The sequence below is a fragment of the Hyaena hyaena genome, unplaced genomic scaffold (genome assembly GCF_003009895.1).
Source record: "Hyaena hyaena isolate Hyena2069 unplaced genomic scaffold, ASM300989v1 scaffold_1137, whole genome shotgun sequence".
Lineage (NCBI taxonomy): Eukaryota > Metazoa > Chordata > Mammalia > Carnivora > Hyaenidae > Hyaena > Hyaena hyaena.
Window position 1 is genome coordinate 40,852 of NW_024081770.1, and position 20,689 is coordinate 61,540.

The 20,689-nt window shown below is 38.3% G+C and overlaps 1 protein-coding gene across 6 annotated transcripts in view; it reads right to left on the reverse strand.

Annotated features, from left to right (window-relative positions):
* OSBPL6 (oxysterol binding protein like 6) overlaps positions 1-20,689 on the reverse strand; it is a 218,629-nt gene that overhangs the window by 28,768 nt on the left and 169,172 nt on the right. For 5 of the 6 annotated variants that reach the window (XM_039222481.1, XM_039222480.1, XM_039222479.1 and 2 more), the window contains 4 exons: positions 19,397-19,500; positions 18,724-18,816; positions 8,823-8,988; positions 5,284-5,417 (listed from right to left, as the gene is read on the reverse strand). In XM_039222481.1, the coding sequence (XP_039078412.1) occupies positions 5,284-5,417; positions 8,823-8,988; positions 18,724-18,816; positions 19,397-19,500 (497 nt within the window). The remainder of the gene's footprint in view (positions 1-5,283; positions 5,418-8,822; positions 8,989-18,723; positions 18,817-19,396; positions 19,501-20,689) is intronic. The other variant, XM_039222482.1, reaches the window with a different exon arrangement.

Sequence of the window (20,689 nt, forward strand, 5' to 3'; positions counted from 1 at the left end):
ACCCACTACGTTTGGCATAAGCTATGTATGGATTCTGGGGCCAGAGATCAAACTAGTAACAGTGTCAAAGTGTAGAATATTAAGGATAGACTCAAGTGAAGTCAAACCTTTTATTATTATGGTAACCTGGGGGTATGGAAGTTATGTTAGTCTTATTATGTACGATTAAGTTTTGGTGTTCAGGGCACTATGTTAAATAGTACATGAAATTACAGCTGTGAAATAAAGTCATTTATAAAGGGAGAGAGACCACATACAATGCCCTGTCCTACAGGCTCAACTCCAACATCTGTGTTGCTTCTCAGGTGTGAAAGTTACTTTTAAAGTTTCATGGAGGTAAAAGAACAGAATTATGTATGTCTTTGTGTAGATAGACATAGGTCAGGGAAGAAATACCACTTAGAAGAGGAATTCATCCAGCCTTGCAAATTATTACATGCCTGAGGCAGGTAACAATTTATGCTGAACAGGTAGTGAAGAATGCTAATATCATGTACTTTATATGCTATGTGCCTTCTGAAAAGGATGATGGAACTTGCCAGGTTGATATACTTAAAAACTTTATTGAAAAGCAGCATTTTGATAATTTTACATATATCGAATAGGACTTATGGCAGATAAAAAAATATACTTTAAAAATGTTAGACTATTTAAGAATTTATTTAAACATAGTCTCTCTCTCTCTCTCCTTCCCACTCTGTGGAGAGACTTAGCTGATCATAAGAAAAATATCTGGGGGTTTAAATGATGACACTTGAATATCGATCAAAGATGTCTTCAGGCCATCTAAAACCACACTATGATGTGAAGTAATGCCGATATAAAGACACACTCAGAACACTTGCCTTAATGTATGCTATTTAGTATCTTGTTCAATTCTGAGCACTATGTTAAAAGAGGGACAGTGAAAACAGAGTTGGCCAACCAAGATGGCTCCATCAGTTCACTGTTTTCCATCTTCATCCTCTGGTTCTTCCCCTCATGAAATTAACATGCTGACATAGCTACCAAAGTTCAAGGATGACTTTCAGTCCATATATTGTTTGTTGCAAAATCAGATTCTTCTTGAGTCTATTAAAACCCTTTACCTTGGATCTCAACGGTCAGCGCCATCTAAATACTTTGGCTGCTTCCCCTGAGTCTCCATCAAAGGATCCTCTCTCTTTTTTTTTTAAATGTCCTTTAAGTATTAATGTTGTATACGGCAGCACCACTGACCCTCTTTTGTTCTGATTTATCAGTATCTGTAACTTTACCGATGTACGAGGGTATCCATATCCTTCTTTCTAGACCAGGCCTTTCTCCTGAGCTCTATATCTATATGTCTGATTGTGATGGATGGCTCACGGACACCTCAGTCTCCATAAAAATCACTATTTATGCCTTAAAAAACAGTTCTCTTATATTCTCGAACTCAGGGAAAAGAACCATCACTACTCTGTTACACAAGAAGTCTTGATTCTGTCTCCTTGTCTCTCTCTAACACGCAGCTAGTAACCAAGTCATGCTGATTCCACCTCCGCCCCCTGGGTCTTTGACATTCATTCCCTCCTTCTACCAGCTCTGGTACTTCCCTGTTCAGGCCTGTGTTATCTCGAATATCTTAAGACTGTCCAACTAGCTTTGACTTAATTCCATCCATCCTCCATTCTGTACCAGAGTAATCTTTCCAATATACAGATATATACACTATTATTTTCAACTTCTGGCATTATCACTCACTGGTTAAAATTCTTTAAGGCCTCCCGGGCAGTGATGAGATAAATCTAAACTCCTCTGTGTGGTCCTCAATGAGCATGTTCCCACCTACTTAGCTATTTTTAGATTAATTCGTCCTTGTGCAACCTATGCTTCAGCCACTATGAATTAACTGCCATTCTCCAGATATCTCTCCAGTGGTCTAGCCATGGATAGTGATTCCCTGGAAAGGAGTGAACTGTCAGTAAACTTAAATGCCTAAGCAAAATCTGTGGTGGGTTCCAAAAGAGAGTCCATCTAGCCTTAAGGGAGACAAGTATGGATGGCCTGTGAGGGTACATCTGGCCCAATGGGAATGTATGGACAGACACAAGTATGTGAACATGGCCAAAATGCTGTGATGGCACACAAGTGGAAGCACTGAATTCTCTAGTGAATAGGGTATAAGAAACTATCTTTATAGTCCCAAATTATTTTTACATTTTGTGAGGATAAAATTGAACTTTCTGGTTAAAACAAATGTATAAAATACACAAAAATATATAATAAATAAATGTATAAAACAGCCTAAAAAACACAACCACAAAAAACCAACAACAACCCATCAAAAATCTTTTGAAGCTCTAAGTTTAGAGGCAAGTACATTATGTTTTGATAAGAGAAGGAAATATTTAACTCTCAAAATGTAAAGCTGATATAACTCTTCTTTATTTTATTTTTATCATGTTAGCATCAGGTCCTTTCTTGTGAACTGCTGCTGTCTACTTAGGCCCCATTCAAGGCTCAGTTCCTTCTGATCTGTGGCTCTGCTCAGAGGTCTGGGATCTGCCATTCTTCTGAACAACCAGAGCCCTGGAAATCTGCACCACCCATATGTTGCTCTGAATGGACTATAGCATGGTCCATTTAACTGTTTCTTTCGTAAACACTGTTTATCTCACTAATAAGATCATATGCTTCATGGGGACATGGTCAGGGTTACTTTTATCTTGGTGTTCCATACTTTGCACTACACCTAATATACAGTCAGTTGAGTGAAATATAATGAGTAAATGAACAAATGAATCACTTTAGAAATTTCTCTTTATCATTATTTCTAATCTCATCTGATGCCCCAAAACATATCTCTATTTCTCATATTCTGGTTTACCAACCAACAAGTAAGCAAACAAGAAACAAATACACTTTTGAAACAATCAACAAAACTAAAAGGCAACCTATAGAATGGGAGAAGACAACTGCAAATGACATATCTGATAAAGAGTTAGTATCCAAAATACATAAAGAACTGATATACCTAACTCAGCAGTCCCTCTCCCTAAAACAATGCAATTTAAAATGGGCAGAAGACATGAACAGACATTTCTCCAAAGAAGACATACAGACTGCCAACAGACAGATGAAAACATGCTTTATCATCACATTTTATCAAGGAAATGCAAATCAAAACTACAATGAGATATCACCTTACACCTATCAGAGTGGCTAAAATAAAAAAAAAAACCCACAAGAGACAACAATGCTGGTGAGGATGTGGTGAAAAAAGGACCCCTCTTATACTGTTGGTTGGAATGGAAACTAGTGCAGCTATCATGGAAAGTAGTATGGACGTTCCTCAAAAAGTTAAAAATAGAACTACCCCATGACCCAGCAGCCATACACTGGGCACTTACCCAAAGAATACAAGAACACTAACTCAAAGGAATACATACACCTATGTTTATAGCAACATTATTTACAATAGCCCTGGTATGGAAGCAGTCTAAGTGTCCATCAGTTGATGGATAAAGAAGATGTGGCATATATATAATGGAATATTATTCAGCTATAAAAATGAAATCTTGCCATTTACAACAACACGGATGAACTAGAGAGTATAATGCTAGGCAAAATAAGTCAGTCAGAGAAAGAAAATGCCATATGATTTCACTTATATGTGGGATTTAAGAAACAAAACAAACAAGTAAAGGAAGAAACTAAGAGAGAGAGACAAACTAAGAAAAAGACTCTTAACGATAGAAAACAGACTGTTGGTCACCAGAGGGGAGATGGGTGGGTCGGGGGTGGGGGTGGGGATGGGTGAAATAGGTGATGGGGATTAAGCATTGCACTTGTGGTGAGCACCAGGTAATTAAAATTAAAAATAATTTGTGCAAAGGAAAAAAATACATTTTTCTTAGCACAAGCTTGTCCCACTAAGCCTCTATCACTTAATACATCTGAAGGAAACGCTGCGACATTTCAGGGGATAAAAGTATATTTAACATATATACAGGATGACATCTGCACATTACCTAACCACTATCTTGATCCTTCTGATTCACAATACTTTAGAATAATGATTCAGAAGATCAATTAACACAGACCGAGGACTCAATACAGACAACATGAAATAAGGAGCCCAGGGCAAACCATTAAAATATGTTTATGAAAAACCCCCGTCGCATACTGGCACAACAGTTGTTGCTTTGAATGCTCATGCTCCTGAGTCCTCCAGTTTTGCATGGGAAGCAGAATATGCACCTCAGCTGACAGTGTTTTATGGGGAACAAAAGTGTGACCCAGGTAACAATACGCAGTAGCATGAAACTTAACACTGAAGGTTAGCTGACGGTTCAGGTACATAAAACATGGTGCGACAGTTCAAGTCTATTTTCAGGGACGGAAGGAAACTATTCAAGCGGGAGCTGATCCACATGGAAAACCACTTACCCAGGATTTGCTTGCTCCTTCACTCTGATCCAAGGCACCAGGAAGTGAACAATATTTTATATAAACACTGAGTTCTCACACAAAAATCACATAACAACACTGAATTCTCAAAGAACTTTTTAAAAGTCAATTATAGACTAAATGAAGAAAATATTTCAGAGGACGTGCTCACTGTAAAAAAGTATTACATGCAGTTTTAAAGCATTTTTATCAAAAACCTCAACTTTGATATATATAAGGATTAGTATTAAGATCAATATAATATGTATTGAATAGTATATAATGAATATATTGAATAATATATTTTACAATGCATAATATGTCTTGAAATATATGAGTCTAGCTTTGGGGAGTATAAGTTAGATAGGAAGAAAATCCTAAAAATATAAATCAGAAAAGAAAAAACAATAGGTAATAATAATCAGTACTTTTCAACGGATTAAGTTGTGGTGTAATTGGGAAAAAATATTAAGTGTGGAAGATCCAGTAGATTCTGTTCTACTTAACACTGGATGGAATATATTCTAGAACATATTTTAGAAAGAGTAAGTCATATATAAATGCATGATTCTTCTTTTAAAACCAGGGGTTGCCTTATAAATGACCATTGAGAGGCATCAAAAAGTATTCAATCAGCCAAAATAACAAGTCTATGCTTACAAGCAAGTTTCGTTGACTTTTGCTCTTACCTTGACTCTTTCCTTTGCAAGAAAAGTTTAATTTAACTTTAATTTAAAAATTTAAACCGGCCACTGCAACGTCTTGGGGGAATTTCGATTGAACATGCCATCCATGACGGACCACCTCCACCCCGATCTTCGCCTTACAGGGTGGGGAATGTGTCAAGACAGTGAAACAAACACCTTTGTTTACCTGAGACAGTGACTGTCGGAGCCGTGCCACCTGCGCGCTATGGCCTGTATTGTGATCCTGTTCAGAAACCATCTGCTTAAGCTTTTCCTTCTCTATAGCTATGCTATTAAATGCAGACTTCAAAAGAGAATGCACTGGGTGAGGAAAAAAGTGAGAAACAAAGATCAAATGGATCCAGAAAGAATATACAAAATTATAAATTTCTCAGCACTTTAAGTCATGTATAGACCTTATCTGGAAAGATGATCTTACAGTCTAATTACAAGACAGCCTTACAATGGAATCTTTCAAAATACCAATACACAGAACAAATACAGTAATGGTAATTAATCAGGGTGAAAATTCTAGCATTTCCTATGAGAAAAGACTTAGAAACAGGACACAAAATAAATTTATATTAATTCTTAAATATCAATTTTTTAAAAATTAATTTATAATTCCTATAAGGAAACGGGAATAAGTTTTACTTTGCATTGATAAGAATATTAACAGTTCTGTGTACAATGAATTCTCATGTAAATCATTTAGAACTGTCCAGAAATTATTTCCAAAAGCAGGTACTCAAAGAGAGCACTTTATAAATTCTGCAAAAATAAAACTGGCTGATTTAAAGTCCTGACTAGTTCTCTTTGAAGTAAGAAATGATTTGGTATTGAAAGTAACACTTCAATTACTCTCTCAGCCAGGAACATCTTGATGTAAGAAGTGCTTTCAAAGAGTAGAACTTCTAGTTTTAAAATGAATAAGTTCTGGAAATCTACTATACGGTTTGGTGATTATTGTTAATAATACTGTGTTACATACTTCAAAGTTAAGAGAGTAGATCTTAAATGTTTTCGTCACAAAAAAGAAATGGTAATTATGTGACATGATGGAGGTGTTAGCTGATGTTACAGGGGTAATCATTTTGTAATATACAATTGCATCAAATCAGTAGGTAACCCTTAAACTTATGAAATGGTATATGTCAAACATATCTCAGTACAGCTATGGAAAAAAAAAAGTAAATGTGATCATAAAAACAACTCCTCCCCCCATTTCTGTATAACTACACATTTGTAAAATCTGAGGCCGTCTTTAGTTCTGAAAAAGAAGGCTGGATTTCTAACTCCTATGTTTAGAATAACAGTTTCTATAATATGCAGTCTTCTAAAATAGGAATTTCCTTATCTAAGAATGGTTGCTTTTAAAAGAAGTAGAAAATTTTAGCAAAAAACACTGGCCTGAATGAAGAGGGAAAAACTGGGATCACAACGGAGTCAAAATCTATTGATATGTGCCATGTTCCAGTCATCATCAATTTAAAGTCACTTACTTGATAGCTGGAATACATTAACCCCACTGGCAGTTCTAAAAGCAGACTCTCATACACTTCAAAATCCATAATTCTTTCTAAAGAGTTCACCCAGTAGTCATAGAAAAGCCCTTTTTTCAAGCATAGTTAGGAAAAAAATACGCTGTTTCAACAGAGGCTTTAAAATCCTGTTGAAAATTGGATTTCCTGAAAACCTCAGGATTGCAACTGAAAACACAAAACTTTCCTGGGGCTATCTTCAAATTTATTCATCTCCCTTTAGAGGCTGTGCTATACATACTTAATTCACACATTTGTTGTCTCATTCAATGCTTCTACAACCACCTGCTGCTCCTGCTGTTAGAAGCAGAAGTTCCTGGCTTTACTGGCCACAATCCTATGCTGTTATATACAGAAAGTAGCATTACTCTAATCTAATGACATAATTAGCATCTGGCTAAGAAGTATAATAAAAATGTACTAGGAGATGGGGCACCTGTGTGGCTTAGTTGGTTAAGCGTCCGACTCAGTTTCGGCTCAGGTCACGATATGATCTCAAGCCCTGCCTTGGGCTCCACACTGACAGTGTGAAGCCTGCCTGGGATTCTCTCCCACTGTTCCTCCCCCACTCCCTGTCTCTCTCAAAATAAATAAACTTAAAAAAATATACTAGGAGTAAAATAGGTGAAAGAGAGCTGGCCTTACAGAATTGTAATTGGGAAATCTACAGGAAAAAAAAAAAAAAGAGGGATGATTTAGCCAACTGTTTTAGGGTTATAGAATTGAAGAAATATCTCATAGTACCTCTTTGCTGATGGTTTCAGAGTATAAAATTTTGTGGACTTCAACATTCCTAGAGATGCCCTCAGCCACCAGCCTCTCAAGCATTATTGGGCACTTAAGATGTTCTATTTAGCACACATTTTCAAAATATTTTACCACTTATTACCAACACCCCCAGGGTAAATAAATGTGATTAATTCACAATAAGATGTTAGTGACTGAAAACAACATAATGTATACCTTTCTCCAAGAGATTTTTCATTTTATTTAAGATTTATTTATTTTGAGAGAGAGAGAGACACAGAGAGAGAGAGAGAGAGAGAACCCCAAGCAGGTTCTACACCAACAGTGCAGAGCCTGACATGGGGCTTGAACCCATGAACCATGAGATCTGACCTGAGCTGAAACCAGGAGTCAGATGCTTAACTAACTGAGCCACAGGCACCCTGAGATTATACATTTTAAAAGACAATGCCTGGGAAGGTACTATCTTTGGTCAAGAAATGAATTTCAGTGACTTTAACTTCAATACTATAGCAAAAGCAGGGGTGGTAATTTGGAACCCAGGCTCTTGGTAAACACAGACAGAACTGTTCAGTCCTCCTACAAGCTACTTTCCTGCCTCTTCATTATACCCTGCTCTGGATGGCTGACAGCAATAACTGAACACACCTTACTGAAAATTTAATATTAAAAAAAATGACTCCAAAGGGGGGTCAGCTTCCCCTCCCCTCCAGTCTGAACTGGCCTTGAGGCTCTGAGCAGTAGAGTGTAGCGGAAGTGACTGTGCCTTCCCAGAGCTGGCCTTGAACAAAACTGGCAGCTCTACCCCCGTCTATTCCATTCCCTTGGAGTCCTGAGCCGCCATGGAGGGAGAGAGGGACACAGTCATGTGCAACCTTGCAGCCATCCCTCCAACGTGCCAGGAATATGGGGGAAGCCACCTTGGATCTTTCAGCCCTGCCCAGCCCCTGGCTGAATGCCAGCGAGTGCAGGCAATGCCACATGGCACAAAAGAACTGCCTACCTGAGCCCCGCCTGAACTACAGACTGTAAGGTACAATCGATGAGTGTTATTTAATAAAGGAAAAGAAAGATTCCGGCAGAGTTCCTTGCTAAGTAAAGATAACCCACAAGTATGTAATCAATGATAACTAAAAGACACCAAAAGAAAGATGTTGAGTAGTAGTGTCCTGCTGGCCTGCCTAGGATAACTCTGTCTTTCCTCCTTTTTCTCCCCACTCCTGACACTTTTCTTTGTTCAGTCAAAACTGTAAACCTACGATGTGTTGTATGCCCAAGAGGCAGGTATGGTACCCACTGTAGTCTGTATATAGAACTCCAATCAGTATATACACTGTTTAGTCTTTCTGCCGTGACCACCTAGGCAAGGAGGAGAGAGTAAATGGTAATCTCTCACCAAAGAAGAGAGCTTCTCTAAAGCGCACGTTGTGTTTGTTACCTTTCTGTGCAATCAGACAGAATTCTTCTTGAAGCTTTGTATAATCCGTTGAGCTTTCCAGAGGGTCTGTGAGGTGGCTCGGGGGAGTCTGAAACTCGATATCTGCACAAAGGTTGGGGTTGGAGGAATGCAAGCGAACTGGCGACATGGTGGCACTGAAAGGGACCTGAAAGGGGAAGACAGAGTTAGAAAAGGGCCACGATACATTGTTCCACATTCTCTTACACAGGAAAGATCTCTTCCCTTCTTCAAAATACTAGATTCCTCCCTGAAGACACACCCAGAGACACTCAGCACTCATTAATTTGTAGGTGGGTGGGTGGGAAGGAGTCTTGCTTCCCATGGCTGACTTAGTATTGCTGGTGGACTCACTGGCTTTTCTCTGTTACAGGGAGAGATGGCTACAGAATGCCAGGAAGAAAAGGAATCGATACAGTTGTATCTAAAAAATTACTGGCAGGAAACAGTAGCCTGAACTCTCTTACAAAGTCTGGGTACTGTGTCAGAAGACTTTTTATGCTCACTTGTTTCTGAGCCTGGAGCAGGAGCTGACAGAATGGGTAAAATTTCAAGAGGCACCTAGACAGATTTACTTGCTCCATGGCCATTAGATAAAACGTAAATAAGTTTAATAGTAAATATAATAATGGTTTAAAGGGACTCAAATAAATTTGAAATTGATTAAAATTTATTTGTAAATGAAATATATATTATATAAATTACTGTAGTTTCCCTTTGTATGTCACATACAACACTGTTACACATATGAAATTGGCTTATGAACTGGCCAATATTAAAAAACATTAAGTAAAAAAAGTCATATTACTATAGATTTTCCCAAATGGCTAGAGGTACTTTCTTGCTCATGCTGGATCTGGGCTAGGCTTCTGATGGGTGGGTGCAAATTACCTTTCCCTATCCTTCTAGAAAGTTACACCTGGCCATTACAAACGCCATCAGCCAAACATTCTTAGAAAATGAGAATACCAATTCCTACCGTAAAACAGATTACCAGTAACCTCCCCTCATTCTTACTGCACAGATGTTCACTCAGATATCTTCAAGAATCATTTTTAGACTCTCCAAGAGCTGAATTTTATATAAATTAAGGGGTAAATCACACCTTCTAGCTAAGAGGAAATATGCTTCTCTGATGTATATGTATATCAGAGCTACTTCCTTTTTTTTCATCTTTTGATTTAGCTTTAAACTTCCTGACAGAAAAAGAGAGTGGGGGAGGGGTGAGTAGGGAGGGAGAGACAGAGAGCACGAGAGGGAGAAGAAGGAAGGGAAAGAGGACGTGAAAAGGAGCATGTGCATGTGTTGAGGATACAGAGGACAGATGGAGGACATGGAGCAAATCAAAGAACCTAGGCTGAACCGCAGTCTGTGGACCTCGCTGAGGGCAGCTGGGACTGGAGGCGGTCCCTTGCATGCAGCTTTGCCATGGCAGTGGCAAGGAGTTATTATCTCAAAGGATATCCAGAGCGTACCGGGGAAGGAAGTGAGCATGCAGCTTTCTCCCTAAACTCAGCAAAGCTAAGCATATTAATATATGATATCCAAAACATTTGGTATCTAGAATTATCAAGTCATTCTACTTCATCCTTTGTGGGGACCTTGGCTACACTGGGTTGGGACACACCTACAACTTGTTTATCTTGCCAGGATCAGAATTTTTGGCTATTCCAGAGAAGAGACACAAAATGGCAGAGAAGTCATTTGAGAAAATGGAATCCTTGGGTTCCATAATGTGCTAGAAACCCGGCCAGGTACCTATGATAATAATGACTGAGGTCTTTTGGGGATGTCTCCAAAGGATGCAGAAGAATATTCAAAGATAGATAAAGGGAATTTCTGACCTTAACAGTGGGGATGCTAAATCCAGAAAGAGCTGTGAGCCCCACAGCCCTTTGGGAAGGACACAGAGAATCCATGGGAAGGTTGGTGGAGATCAGGAAGTCATGGGGAGAAACTGTGACTTGAACAAATGGGTGGACCAGGGAGTGTTCATATTTAAGGAGATGGTTTCCAGACACCAAGATTTAGAAGAGCACTTAAGAAAAAGGAAATGGTGGTGTTTAGTGATGGGGAATATAATCATGGAAATGTAATCATGAAAAAGGGTTCTGTCTGCACCCAGGTGTCCTCAACAGTCCAAGGACTGGCATGAGATAGGAGGGAAGACAGGGAGGCTAGGGGAGGCCACGATGCAGTAGAGGCCCAGACATTCCAGCGAGGACTCAGACTTGTCCCTGAGATAATGGCCTGTCTATTAAAAAGTTGGAATCAGAGGCTGAGAAGAAAAACACATATTACACATTTAGTTTTTTGAACATAATGGAAGTTTAAATTGGCAACTTAAACAGTAAAAATGAAACAAAAACCAAAAACTAAAAAGCAAAGAGTAAAAGTGATCTCGTAAATAGCCCCCAGGGGAAAGGACTCAGAATGCTCCATTCAAACTGCAATCATATAGTTCCCTGGGAAATTGAACCTAATTTTTATATACTTCTGGCTGAAAATTTTTTTTGTTAGAAGATGTATATGGAATGAACATTTTAACTGAAGAATTCATGACATAAAATTGAGAATACAAAATGAGATGTATTAATGTACCTCTAATTGAATGGCTTTTCAGCCCCTTCAGTTTTTTTTGTTCATCAATTTGAGTATTATGGGATTCAAAAACTGAAGTGGTAGCTAGGTCTTCTGTCAGTGATGGCTGTGGTGGGGGCTGTCTACAGCTCTCATGGTTTGTGCCCCAGAATCCTCAATGCTGGATGCAGACTTTACACCCGGTTCAGGAAAGAAGTCCAAGCCTACCCTGAGATCCTGTGCCAGGGAATAAACCTCATCCTGGAACATTCTGGTACCAGATAACTGCAGTTTGGAATGGGGATGTTAGGCGGTACTTTGAACAACTGTCTGTACAGAAGTTAAAAGAGAAATGATCGATGGTGGCACTATGGTGCTGGAATTTAGCAATGGGAAACATGACTGAGGAAAGGAAGACACAAAAGCAGGTCTAAGATAGATCCTAAGCATATACAACTGATGGAACAAACGTGAACAGTCTCCTGCTGTCCTTCCTCTGCATCATGCATACAGGGAGCCTCTTGTGGAGAGCAGGGCTGGGGATGGGGGGGTGGGGGAGGTGGGGCGTGGATGCTCCGTGTTCTTCTGGGGGGAGGGGCCAGTGTATCTCTTTTCCCAACCCCCTGTTCTGTTGGGTCTGGCTGATGTGGTAAGTGAGCTGTTTCAGGTTCTAGGGCTAGGAATCAACAAGAATAAACCTCTGAAACATCTCTTTTGGGTATACTTTTTTTTTTAATTTAATTTTTTTTTTTTTTTTTTACAAATAGTTTATTGTGAAGTTGGTTTCCATATAACACCCAGTGCTCATCCCCACAAGTGCCCTTCTCCATGCTTGGGTGTACTTTTCTTTGGGAGCAATCTCAGCAGCCCCAGACACTTGAATGGGTCTCCTTTTCTCTGAGGAGAGTAAGTAGCTAGGAGTCATTTGGAGGAATTCTAGGTAAAATAGGACACACTCAAAATGTATGGGATGAGTTAGTGCTAGGAAGAGGGAAGATGGGGAATTAAGAGGCACACTGACTAAGAGTCACCAGCATCAGATCACTAGAGATGTGATGGGTCTGGGGGATCTGGGGTCTGGGGGAGCAAGCTGAAGGTCCTGCTAGATGGTGTTATACTTTGCTACGGAGTCAAAGCTATAAATCCTAAAGGGGGTTAGAGTAACTATTCCCTCCTGTTATTTCTGAATAACTTCTAAATGTTGCCAGCTTCTGTCATTAGATGTTTGGAATTATTGGAAGTTATTCTTAACTTCTGTGGTCACCGCTACCCTTGGAAGGGTAATACTCTCCTCTTTTAAAAGCTTTTTCTTTTCTGTTTCTCATTCTATTCAAATAGGTTCTGATCCCAGTTTTATTATACTCACTCTATGTATCTGCAGTTAAAAAGATGAACACAGTAGAAACACAATCATTCCCTGCATGCCTTTTTAGAAGGACATTATTTAAGGAACTGTAGGTATTTTCACAAAAGGACCGACTTTCCTTTCCATACTAAGGTATTGTTCTCTCTCTGATAATCATCTGGATTTCTAAATTTTATAAATGAAAGGTTAACAACTATTTAAGTAATTTTACATGTATCTATTGTAGTAATCGGTTATGGTGTCACATATTAGGCATACATTCATAAGATACACATTAATCATGATATCAATTTCATTAATTTGCTTAAATGTTCACAAAACTATGAGTTTAAGAATCAATTCCTTGATAAACTCCAAGCCACTGGTTCATTTCATGATCAAAAGCAATTCTATCTCTCCAAAGATCCAGCTAAGCACTCAGATATAAAGCAGGAGTCAGTTATTAATCAAAAATAGAAAACCAACAATCCTTGCATGAGTATCCATTCTCTTACAATGTAACCAAAACCTTTTCATATTTTTCAGCAATTCTAGTCTTCAAGTATATTCCACCATTAGCAAGAGCAAGACTATTGTTAATTCAGAAAGCATTATCTAATAGTCAAAAAACCCAACATCCATGATTGCTATGAACTGAGTATTCTGTACTTTAAATAGTTGACAGGATGTCAGGATTAAGCAAATATTATGATTTGCTTTTATCCAGCAAAGGTTCTCGTATTTACATATTCTATTTTCTATTCTGCACGCACCATTCACTATTCTAAACAGCTTCTACTCAAGTTAAAATTTTGGTTATTTACCTTATCTGTTTCAATACTTACTCTACCCTCCTAATATCCATCCTATTTTCTCTTAAACAAAACCAAAACAAACCAACCTCTAGATATATATTAAGCACCATTTAACTTTGTAGTTTTCTCCTTTCCACACTATATTTTCTGATTTTCAGCTCAATATTCTTTCCAGAAAACAATTTTCCCTTGCTAGGTGTAATTTGGGTAGCCATTTAGAGATGACATCAAAATTCACCTTTTGTTACCCTCTCTTTTCTTTACTCTCACATCCTTTTCAAATAGTCACAATGCTACAAAAAAAAAAAAAAGCACAATTTATGTCTGTAGTAACATGACTTTTCTTAGAAAAACAAATCAGTTAGAGGTTCTGATATCAGTATGACAAAAAAATAATAATAATAACAGTATCATTTTAGGAAATTCCATACCATACGGAGCTGTTACTTAGTTTTGCAACCTTGAATTTACACGGTTTCTTACACGGACAGTCGAAGAACTGGATTAGATAGCAGTTTTCCATCGCAAACACGAATACCCATGTGCGACACCTGCCATGCAGAGACAGCCAGAAAGCATGCAAAAGCTAGGCCAGCACAGGAGTGGGTTACGGTTGATGCCACTACACACGAGTGGCACCACTGGGACAGGAAGGTGACGCTTGGACAGTTTCTCATTCTTATTAAATGTCCACTTGAGATTGAAATCCACTCACTGTTGTAGCCACTGCTGCTGCTAGCCTCTGCCGGCGCCGAGTGGTGCTGAACTGGCCCTTCGCAGATGGCCCTTCCTGACAGTGAATGAGAGAAGAGGAGGGAGGAGAGGACACGGGGGAGGGGAGGGGGGGATACGGGAGGATGAAAGATAATCAGACAAGGGAAAGGGAGAGTTTTTAAGCGGAGTTGACTTGTCCTAAATTGTAGCCCTGAAAAGTGCTCGAAGGGGCATTCATAATGCTGTGAGAAAAGTTCACTGCTTTCATTGAAGAACGTTTAAACATTTAAGTCTAGCTGCTGAATAAAACCCCACCCCAAAGGGAGATGGGAAATTATGAAGTGATGAATAGCTTGTGATTTTAAGGTAAAATAAATGTACATATTGTTTTCCCCACGCAATGTCATATTATATGAAATCAACGGCATTTCCAATCAATGGAAGCAAAGATGAAACTAAGTTCAGGAAAAATGATTAAATAAGTAATGTGCAAAGGCTAAAACCAACATGTTGTAATGGGTGTCTCCTGTTAGCCAGGCAGGAATTTTTTTGTTCCTTGCTGGGAGGAAAAGTGCCGAGGCAAGGGTACTAGGAATCTTCAGCTTCCCATTTATTCCCCTACTAGGAAGCTCACTGGGATTCAACATTAGGCATGGTGTTGGAGTTTTCAGGTTGGAGAATTTTCCAAGGAGGAAGCCAGTCCCCATGGTATAGAGAAAAGCAAAAAACAAAAAACAAAAAAAACCCAACACAACAACACTCAATGTCCTCAGTGTGTTGGGACAGTGCTTACAAAAATCAACGATGGAAACCTGAAAGCATGGGTTTCATTTAGTGATGGGCATCTATGCATGGACTAGTAGAGGAATCCCAGATTCCCAGAATCCCAGATGTGCATAAGTCGTCCATACGCATTATGTGTATGTTGTACACACACACGCCTATCTAATGTGCTTTCCACAAAAAGTTTTCTATACTGAACCCCTTCATGCTTCATGTAGTACGTAAAAGGAGGCAGAACTCATTTTTACCCTTCAGCACAACTTGAGCACCTGGGAGATCTAGGACAGCTAGAAGGACACATGAACGACAACAGACCCTTTATCTGCTCCTCCAGGCTTCTTGCTAGTACCCATTCTCTCCAACAAACAGGGATCTGGTATCAATTTGTGCAATGAGTCACGTAGAAAGCCTAGCGGCTCTTCAGTTTCTAGCAACCCTTCACAAACCAGTCCCTTCTCATCCTGCTCTACCTCACTGAAAGCACAGCCAAACTGTTCCTGTGTGATGATTCTAATGAGATTTTTATTAGAACCAGAAATCTGAAGTTTGGGAGAAAGTCCTTTTTCTAAAGGTAATCTCCACAGACCTTCCAGGAAAAATGCCTTCAATGAATTACATGAAGGATTTCTGAGGCCACCTTCTCAATAGCTTCTAGTAAAAGTACGGCCACACAGATCTAACATGTAACCTTCATATTCAAATCAACAGCACAACCTAACCTATGTGAAGAATAAGACATCAAACATACAGTATAACACATTCTTCACTGTTACTTTCCTGGGGTCAATTTTTTTAAATGATCTGTTTTATAATCATTTCAAAATAACAACTACTGCAGAATACTGAATACAAAGGTCAGCGTGACAGAATCGGTAACAGCGGCGGTAACAAGCAGCACCACTCCCACCACCAGGCAGTCTAGGTTCTTCCACAAACGGCTGGTGTACAAGTTACAAACAACAGAGGGGTTGAAAAACGAGCCCCTCACAACAAAGCCTCTCACATTAGCTGCCACCATGACACAGAGCAAGTGGTTCAAGCAGGGAGATGACTGTGGGTTCAAATACTTGCCCTTGACTTGTACGATCAAGGAGGGAACAACCTGTGTACTGGGGTGGGAGAAGGTGGTAGGTATGTTTAATCCACTAAATAAAGATATATGCTATGCTTTTCTGTAAGTAAAACAATGATGAGTAAAGACATTTACATTGGTCGTAGGCATGCCCGGCTAATTTTATGGTTCCCTAGCCAAGTGTGCATGTTGGAGTAACTTCCTGTTAATAAAGAATGAGCACCCTGGGGCGCCTGGGTGGCTTAGTCGGTTAAGTGTCCAACTTTCGCTTAGGTCATGATCTCGCGGTTCGTGGGTTCGAGCCCCGCGTCGGGCTCTGTGCTGACTGCCAGCTCAGAGCCTGGAGCCTATTTCAGAGTCTGTGTCTCCCTCTCTCTCTGACCCTCCCCTGCTCACGCTGTCTCTCTCTCTCTCCTAGAAATAAATTAAAAAATATATAAAAAAAAAAAAAAAGAATGATCATCCTAAGGGCTACTAGAAGGCCTGCTGGTTTGGGTGAGCAGCTTAGGGGCAGTACAGTCCCAAATTCTGCAGCATTCACCCTACAATACCCCCCGTTTTACCAGTCCAAGTGGAAGCAGGGTTTCTCTCGGAGTAACAAATAGTTCACTGCCACCTCCAGGCCTCATGACTTCCACTTGGAGTCAGAACTGAATCTCCTACTTTCGAAAGTTTAACATTTCCTTCGTGCGTGGGGATGAAGCGGTTTCAATTTCCCTCAAAGATAACTAAACTGGAATCACAAGGGCCATTTTGTAACTCTTTGGCAAACAGAAACAAAACAAAACAGCATAAGTAAAAATTTAAAAGCAAACTACCCAAATATGCAGCAGAAGTATGAAGAATATTTTCCTGCTTTTTGACCAATTTCTTCTGATGACTCAAAAAAATCTTCATAAACCCTCCTCATTTAGAAAAGCACAGCCTGTGACTAGAAGGGCCATTCAGAGTTGCATTCTTTTTTCTCCAGGAAAAACCGAGTGACACGGGGACCACAGCGAGCCTCGTAGCCACGGCAGGGTGGCCACGGGTCTCTCGCTCAGACTCTCTGAGGACAACCAGCCTCTTCAAGGCAATGGCTGTGAACAGCCATCTGTTCAATGGCATGCCTCAAAAATGAGATTGAAACAATATCTGTCTACAAATGTATATGTTCATATGATGTGGCCTTCTTCAATTATTTTTATAATGGTTCTTTTTTCTTGGCTGTGAGAACCCTAGATACCATGTTTTAAAAAGCACCACAAAACGAGACAATCACATGCTCAAAGCAAATGAAGCAATTTGAGGTAAATTTTTGGTGACGTCATTTAGCACATTTGTCTTCTACAGTATTAATGTTCTGAATAGAAAACACACAAAAACATGCTGAATAAAGGAACACAATAAATTGTGTCATAGAATGTGGACAGTCTAAAAAAATCATGAATCTTTAGTGCTTGTGAAAATTTATTTTTAAATATATTGTGTTAGCAAGCAAAGCATCAAAGAGTTTGCTACTTACACATTCAGACTTACATACAACACAATAAATATCAGTACGGTCAGAATTAGAGAATTATTATTCACTCAGAAGACACTGAAGATTTGTGGAAAGCAGTTCCTTTTACCTTTTGTTGGAATATAAATTGATTTGTGGAGTTATAAAAAGAAAAGCAAAATCCTAAGTCTGATTTTGATTGTTGGGGCAAGAGTTTTTTATATAATATATAGCTAGGATCAGAATAGTAAACATTCTGGTTTAAAGATCTGAAAATAATATGATTTCTGACACAAGAGGTTTTAGGCATTTACCATATTTCATATCACTTCAGTGCAATAACCTAAGATGTTCTTACTTTAAAAGTTTTAAACTACACATTTCAAATAAAGAACTTATTCAAAATCAATTTCAAGTAAATTTATTGTGAGTCATTAAGACTTTCATGATTCAGACTTTAAAAGTGATTGCTGATGGCCAAATAATATCTACTTTTGAAGAATCATAGAATTTTAGAGTTGAAAAGGAATTCAGAGATCATTAAATTAACTCCATCACTTTACTTGGGAGCAAATGGAAGCCTAGAAAATTGAACAGAAATGCATCAGATTATACTGCCAGGAAATCACAGTGATTACACTAGAACCTGAGTTTGTTGACTTCCAATATTTGCAGACTTCATACTTTTTTATTGACACATAAAATTTTGGACAAAGCTAATACATAAAAGGCTCTTTTAAGATCAAGTATGTATAAATGAATGCTCATTACAACACACTGGAATTGTAGCCTAGATTTTTAAGGTAATTTTTTGTTAAATTACATTTTAATGGTTCAAAGGCCACAAGTGAGAATGAAAATGCGTTTGTAGTCGTATTAAATCATTTTAACCTTTCTCTTAAATTATTTTGACATATTCCAGAGTAAGATGAATGGATTTCCTGCTGTTTAAGATAGTATAACTCAGTCTGTAAAGCATTGGCTTTAAAGCAGTTCAGCTGCTTTAAGCTTCTTAACTTCCATGAACTGATATCTAAAGACTAACATCTTAAAAGCATATAAAAATATGAATGAAGGAAAAGTAAAGTCTGTACCTGCAGTTGTATTTTTGTATCTTTGCTGACACTTTTTGTTCTCCATCGTCTTGTGACTCGCTTGTCTTTCTTTGAAATATCTACACAGTTAGCCTACATTACACAAATAGTTAAAAAGCAACAAAGTATTATTAAGTTCACACACATGATACAGATACAGACAAAGAGAGCATAGCATGTTAGTAAAGAATCCTTGTTAACCACCTAAAGCAAACCAGCCAGGAGAGAAGGTCGTATCTGATGCAAAGTGGGCATTAAAAGCAGAGATAAGAACTTGATCATACAATATGTTTGTCTGCTATACAAAAGGAAAACAAGATTAGAGATCTACAGCTGTTTTTTTTTTTTTTTTACATAAAAAGATGGCAGCAATTCTGAGACTAAGATGTATCTTCAAAGCTATTATTTCTAATGTAACACAAATATGGAAGAATAATTCACATATTTATTTCTTCTACTAGTTTGTACTTAATGTAAAATATACATTAATATGTCAAAATAGATATCTTAGTATAATGACACCAAGAAATCAAAAATATTAAGAATAACTCCAGAATGTAGATTCATTTGTACTGTATTAGTCATTTCCTTTTCAATGTTACCTTATATATTCATAGAACAATCCAGTAAAAATTCTGTGTTAATGACTTAAACTCCTTTTGGTAATGTTTACCTGCATGTCAGTAAAGTTAGGTGCTGACTGAGTTCTCTGAAGTATTTCCAAATTTTGCAGGAGTTTGCTAAGTTCCACAAGGTTTGACTGGCAGTGTGCAAGGTCTAAGAAAAATCAGAAATAAAAATATGTTAGAACTGGGCAGGGAGGGGCAGGGATGGTAATAAAAGACAGTCAATCCAAATTATGGCAAGTATGATTAGGTAGATCCATGTTTACATAATGATGCTACTGGCAAATGAAACAAAATAGGCCCTTCTCTGGAATAGAACCTTAAAAGCATTGAGGATTAAATGAAGTCAATGCCTACTTAAAATTAACAGCTAGTCATTACAATCTCAGTGAAATTGTGTTTCTTCACTATCCTGTTCAGGTGGCCCTTTTCACATAGGAAGCACACTCAAGGGAACCGCAGCAGTTGTATGGTTTTAATCTTGGGAACCTATCTACCTGCTCCTAAAATAGTTTATAAGGTGGCTACCTGGAATTTAGATGGAGTCAAAGTCAAGTTCAGAAATATGAGATGGAATACAAAGCCAGACATATTTGTCTGTGGTTTAGATCGCTAACAATGTTGCAATGAATGATTTCTTTAAAATCTATGAGGGATGCTATACCAAACACAACCAAAGATTCTTGAAGTGTGTTCCCTGGCCCAGCAGCACCAGAATCACCTGGGCATGAAACTTATTGTTTGAATTAATGATTAATGAAGAAATGGCTTTTAACTTTATTTTTAATTTTTGACTGTATTTGAACAAGAGAGAATTTTAAAGATTTGCATAATAAAATATCACTCTTAAAAACGGACTTTTGGCACATGAAATTAAATACAGCCAAGAACATTGAGTTATTAGTATTACTTACACAATTATCAACATTCAGAACATGGCTGTAGTTATGTGATTACTTTTGGATGTATACTATTTATAAAGAGATCGTAATAGGACAAGTCTACAAGTTAGTTATATTATAAAGTAGTTATAATATGAAGTCAGTCAAATTTTGGTGAAAATTTCATTTATATTTTCTTTGTTTCTCACTGAATGTCAAGGATCTGCATTTTTACAGATATAGTATAGGCAGCAAAATACTGTTATTAAATATGGCTAAAGATTATTTAGCCAAATAACATAGGTAGTTGTGTTTGAGGGATTTTTGGCTTTTTTGTTGGATATAAAAACAGAGGAGTAACTACTACGAGAGTCTTTCTAGGACTCCCAATCACTGCACGCTCTATGGAGACCAGGGTAGCAGGAATTTTAGGGCCAGGCCATACCCTCTTCTTTACAC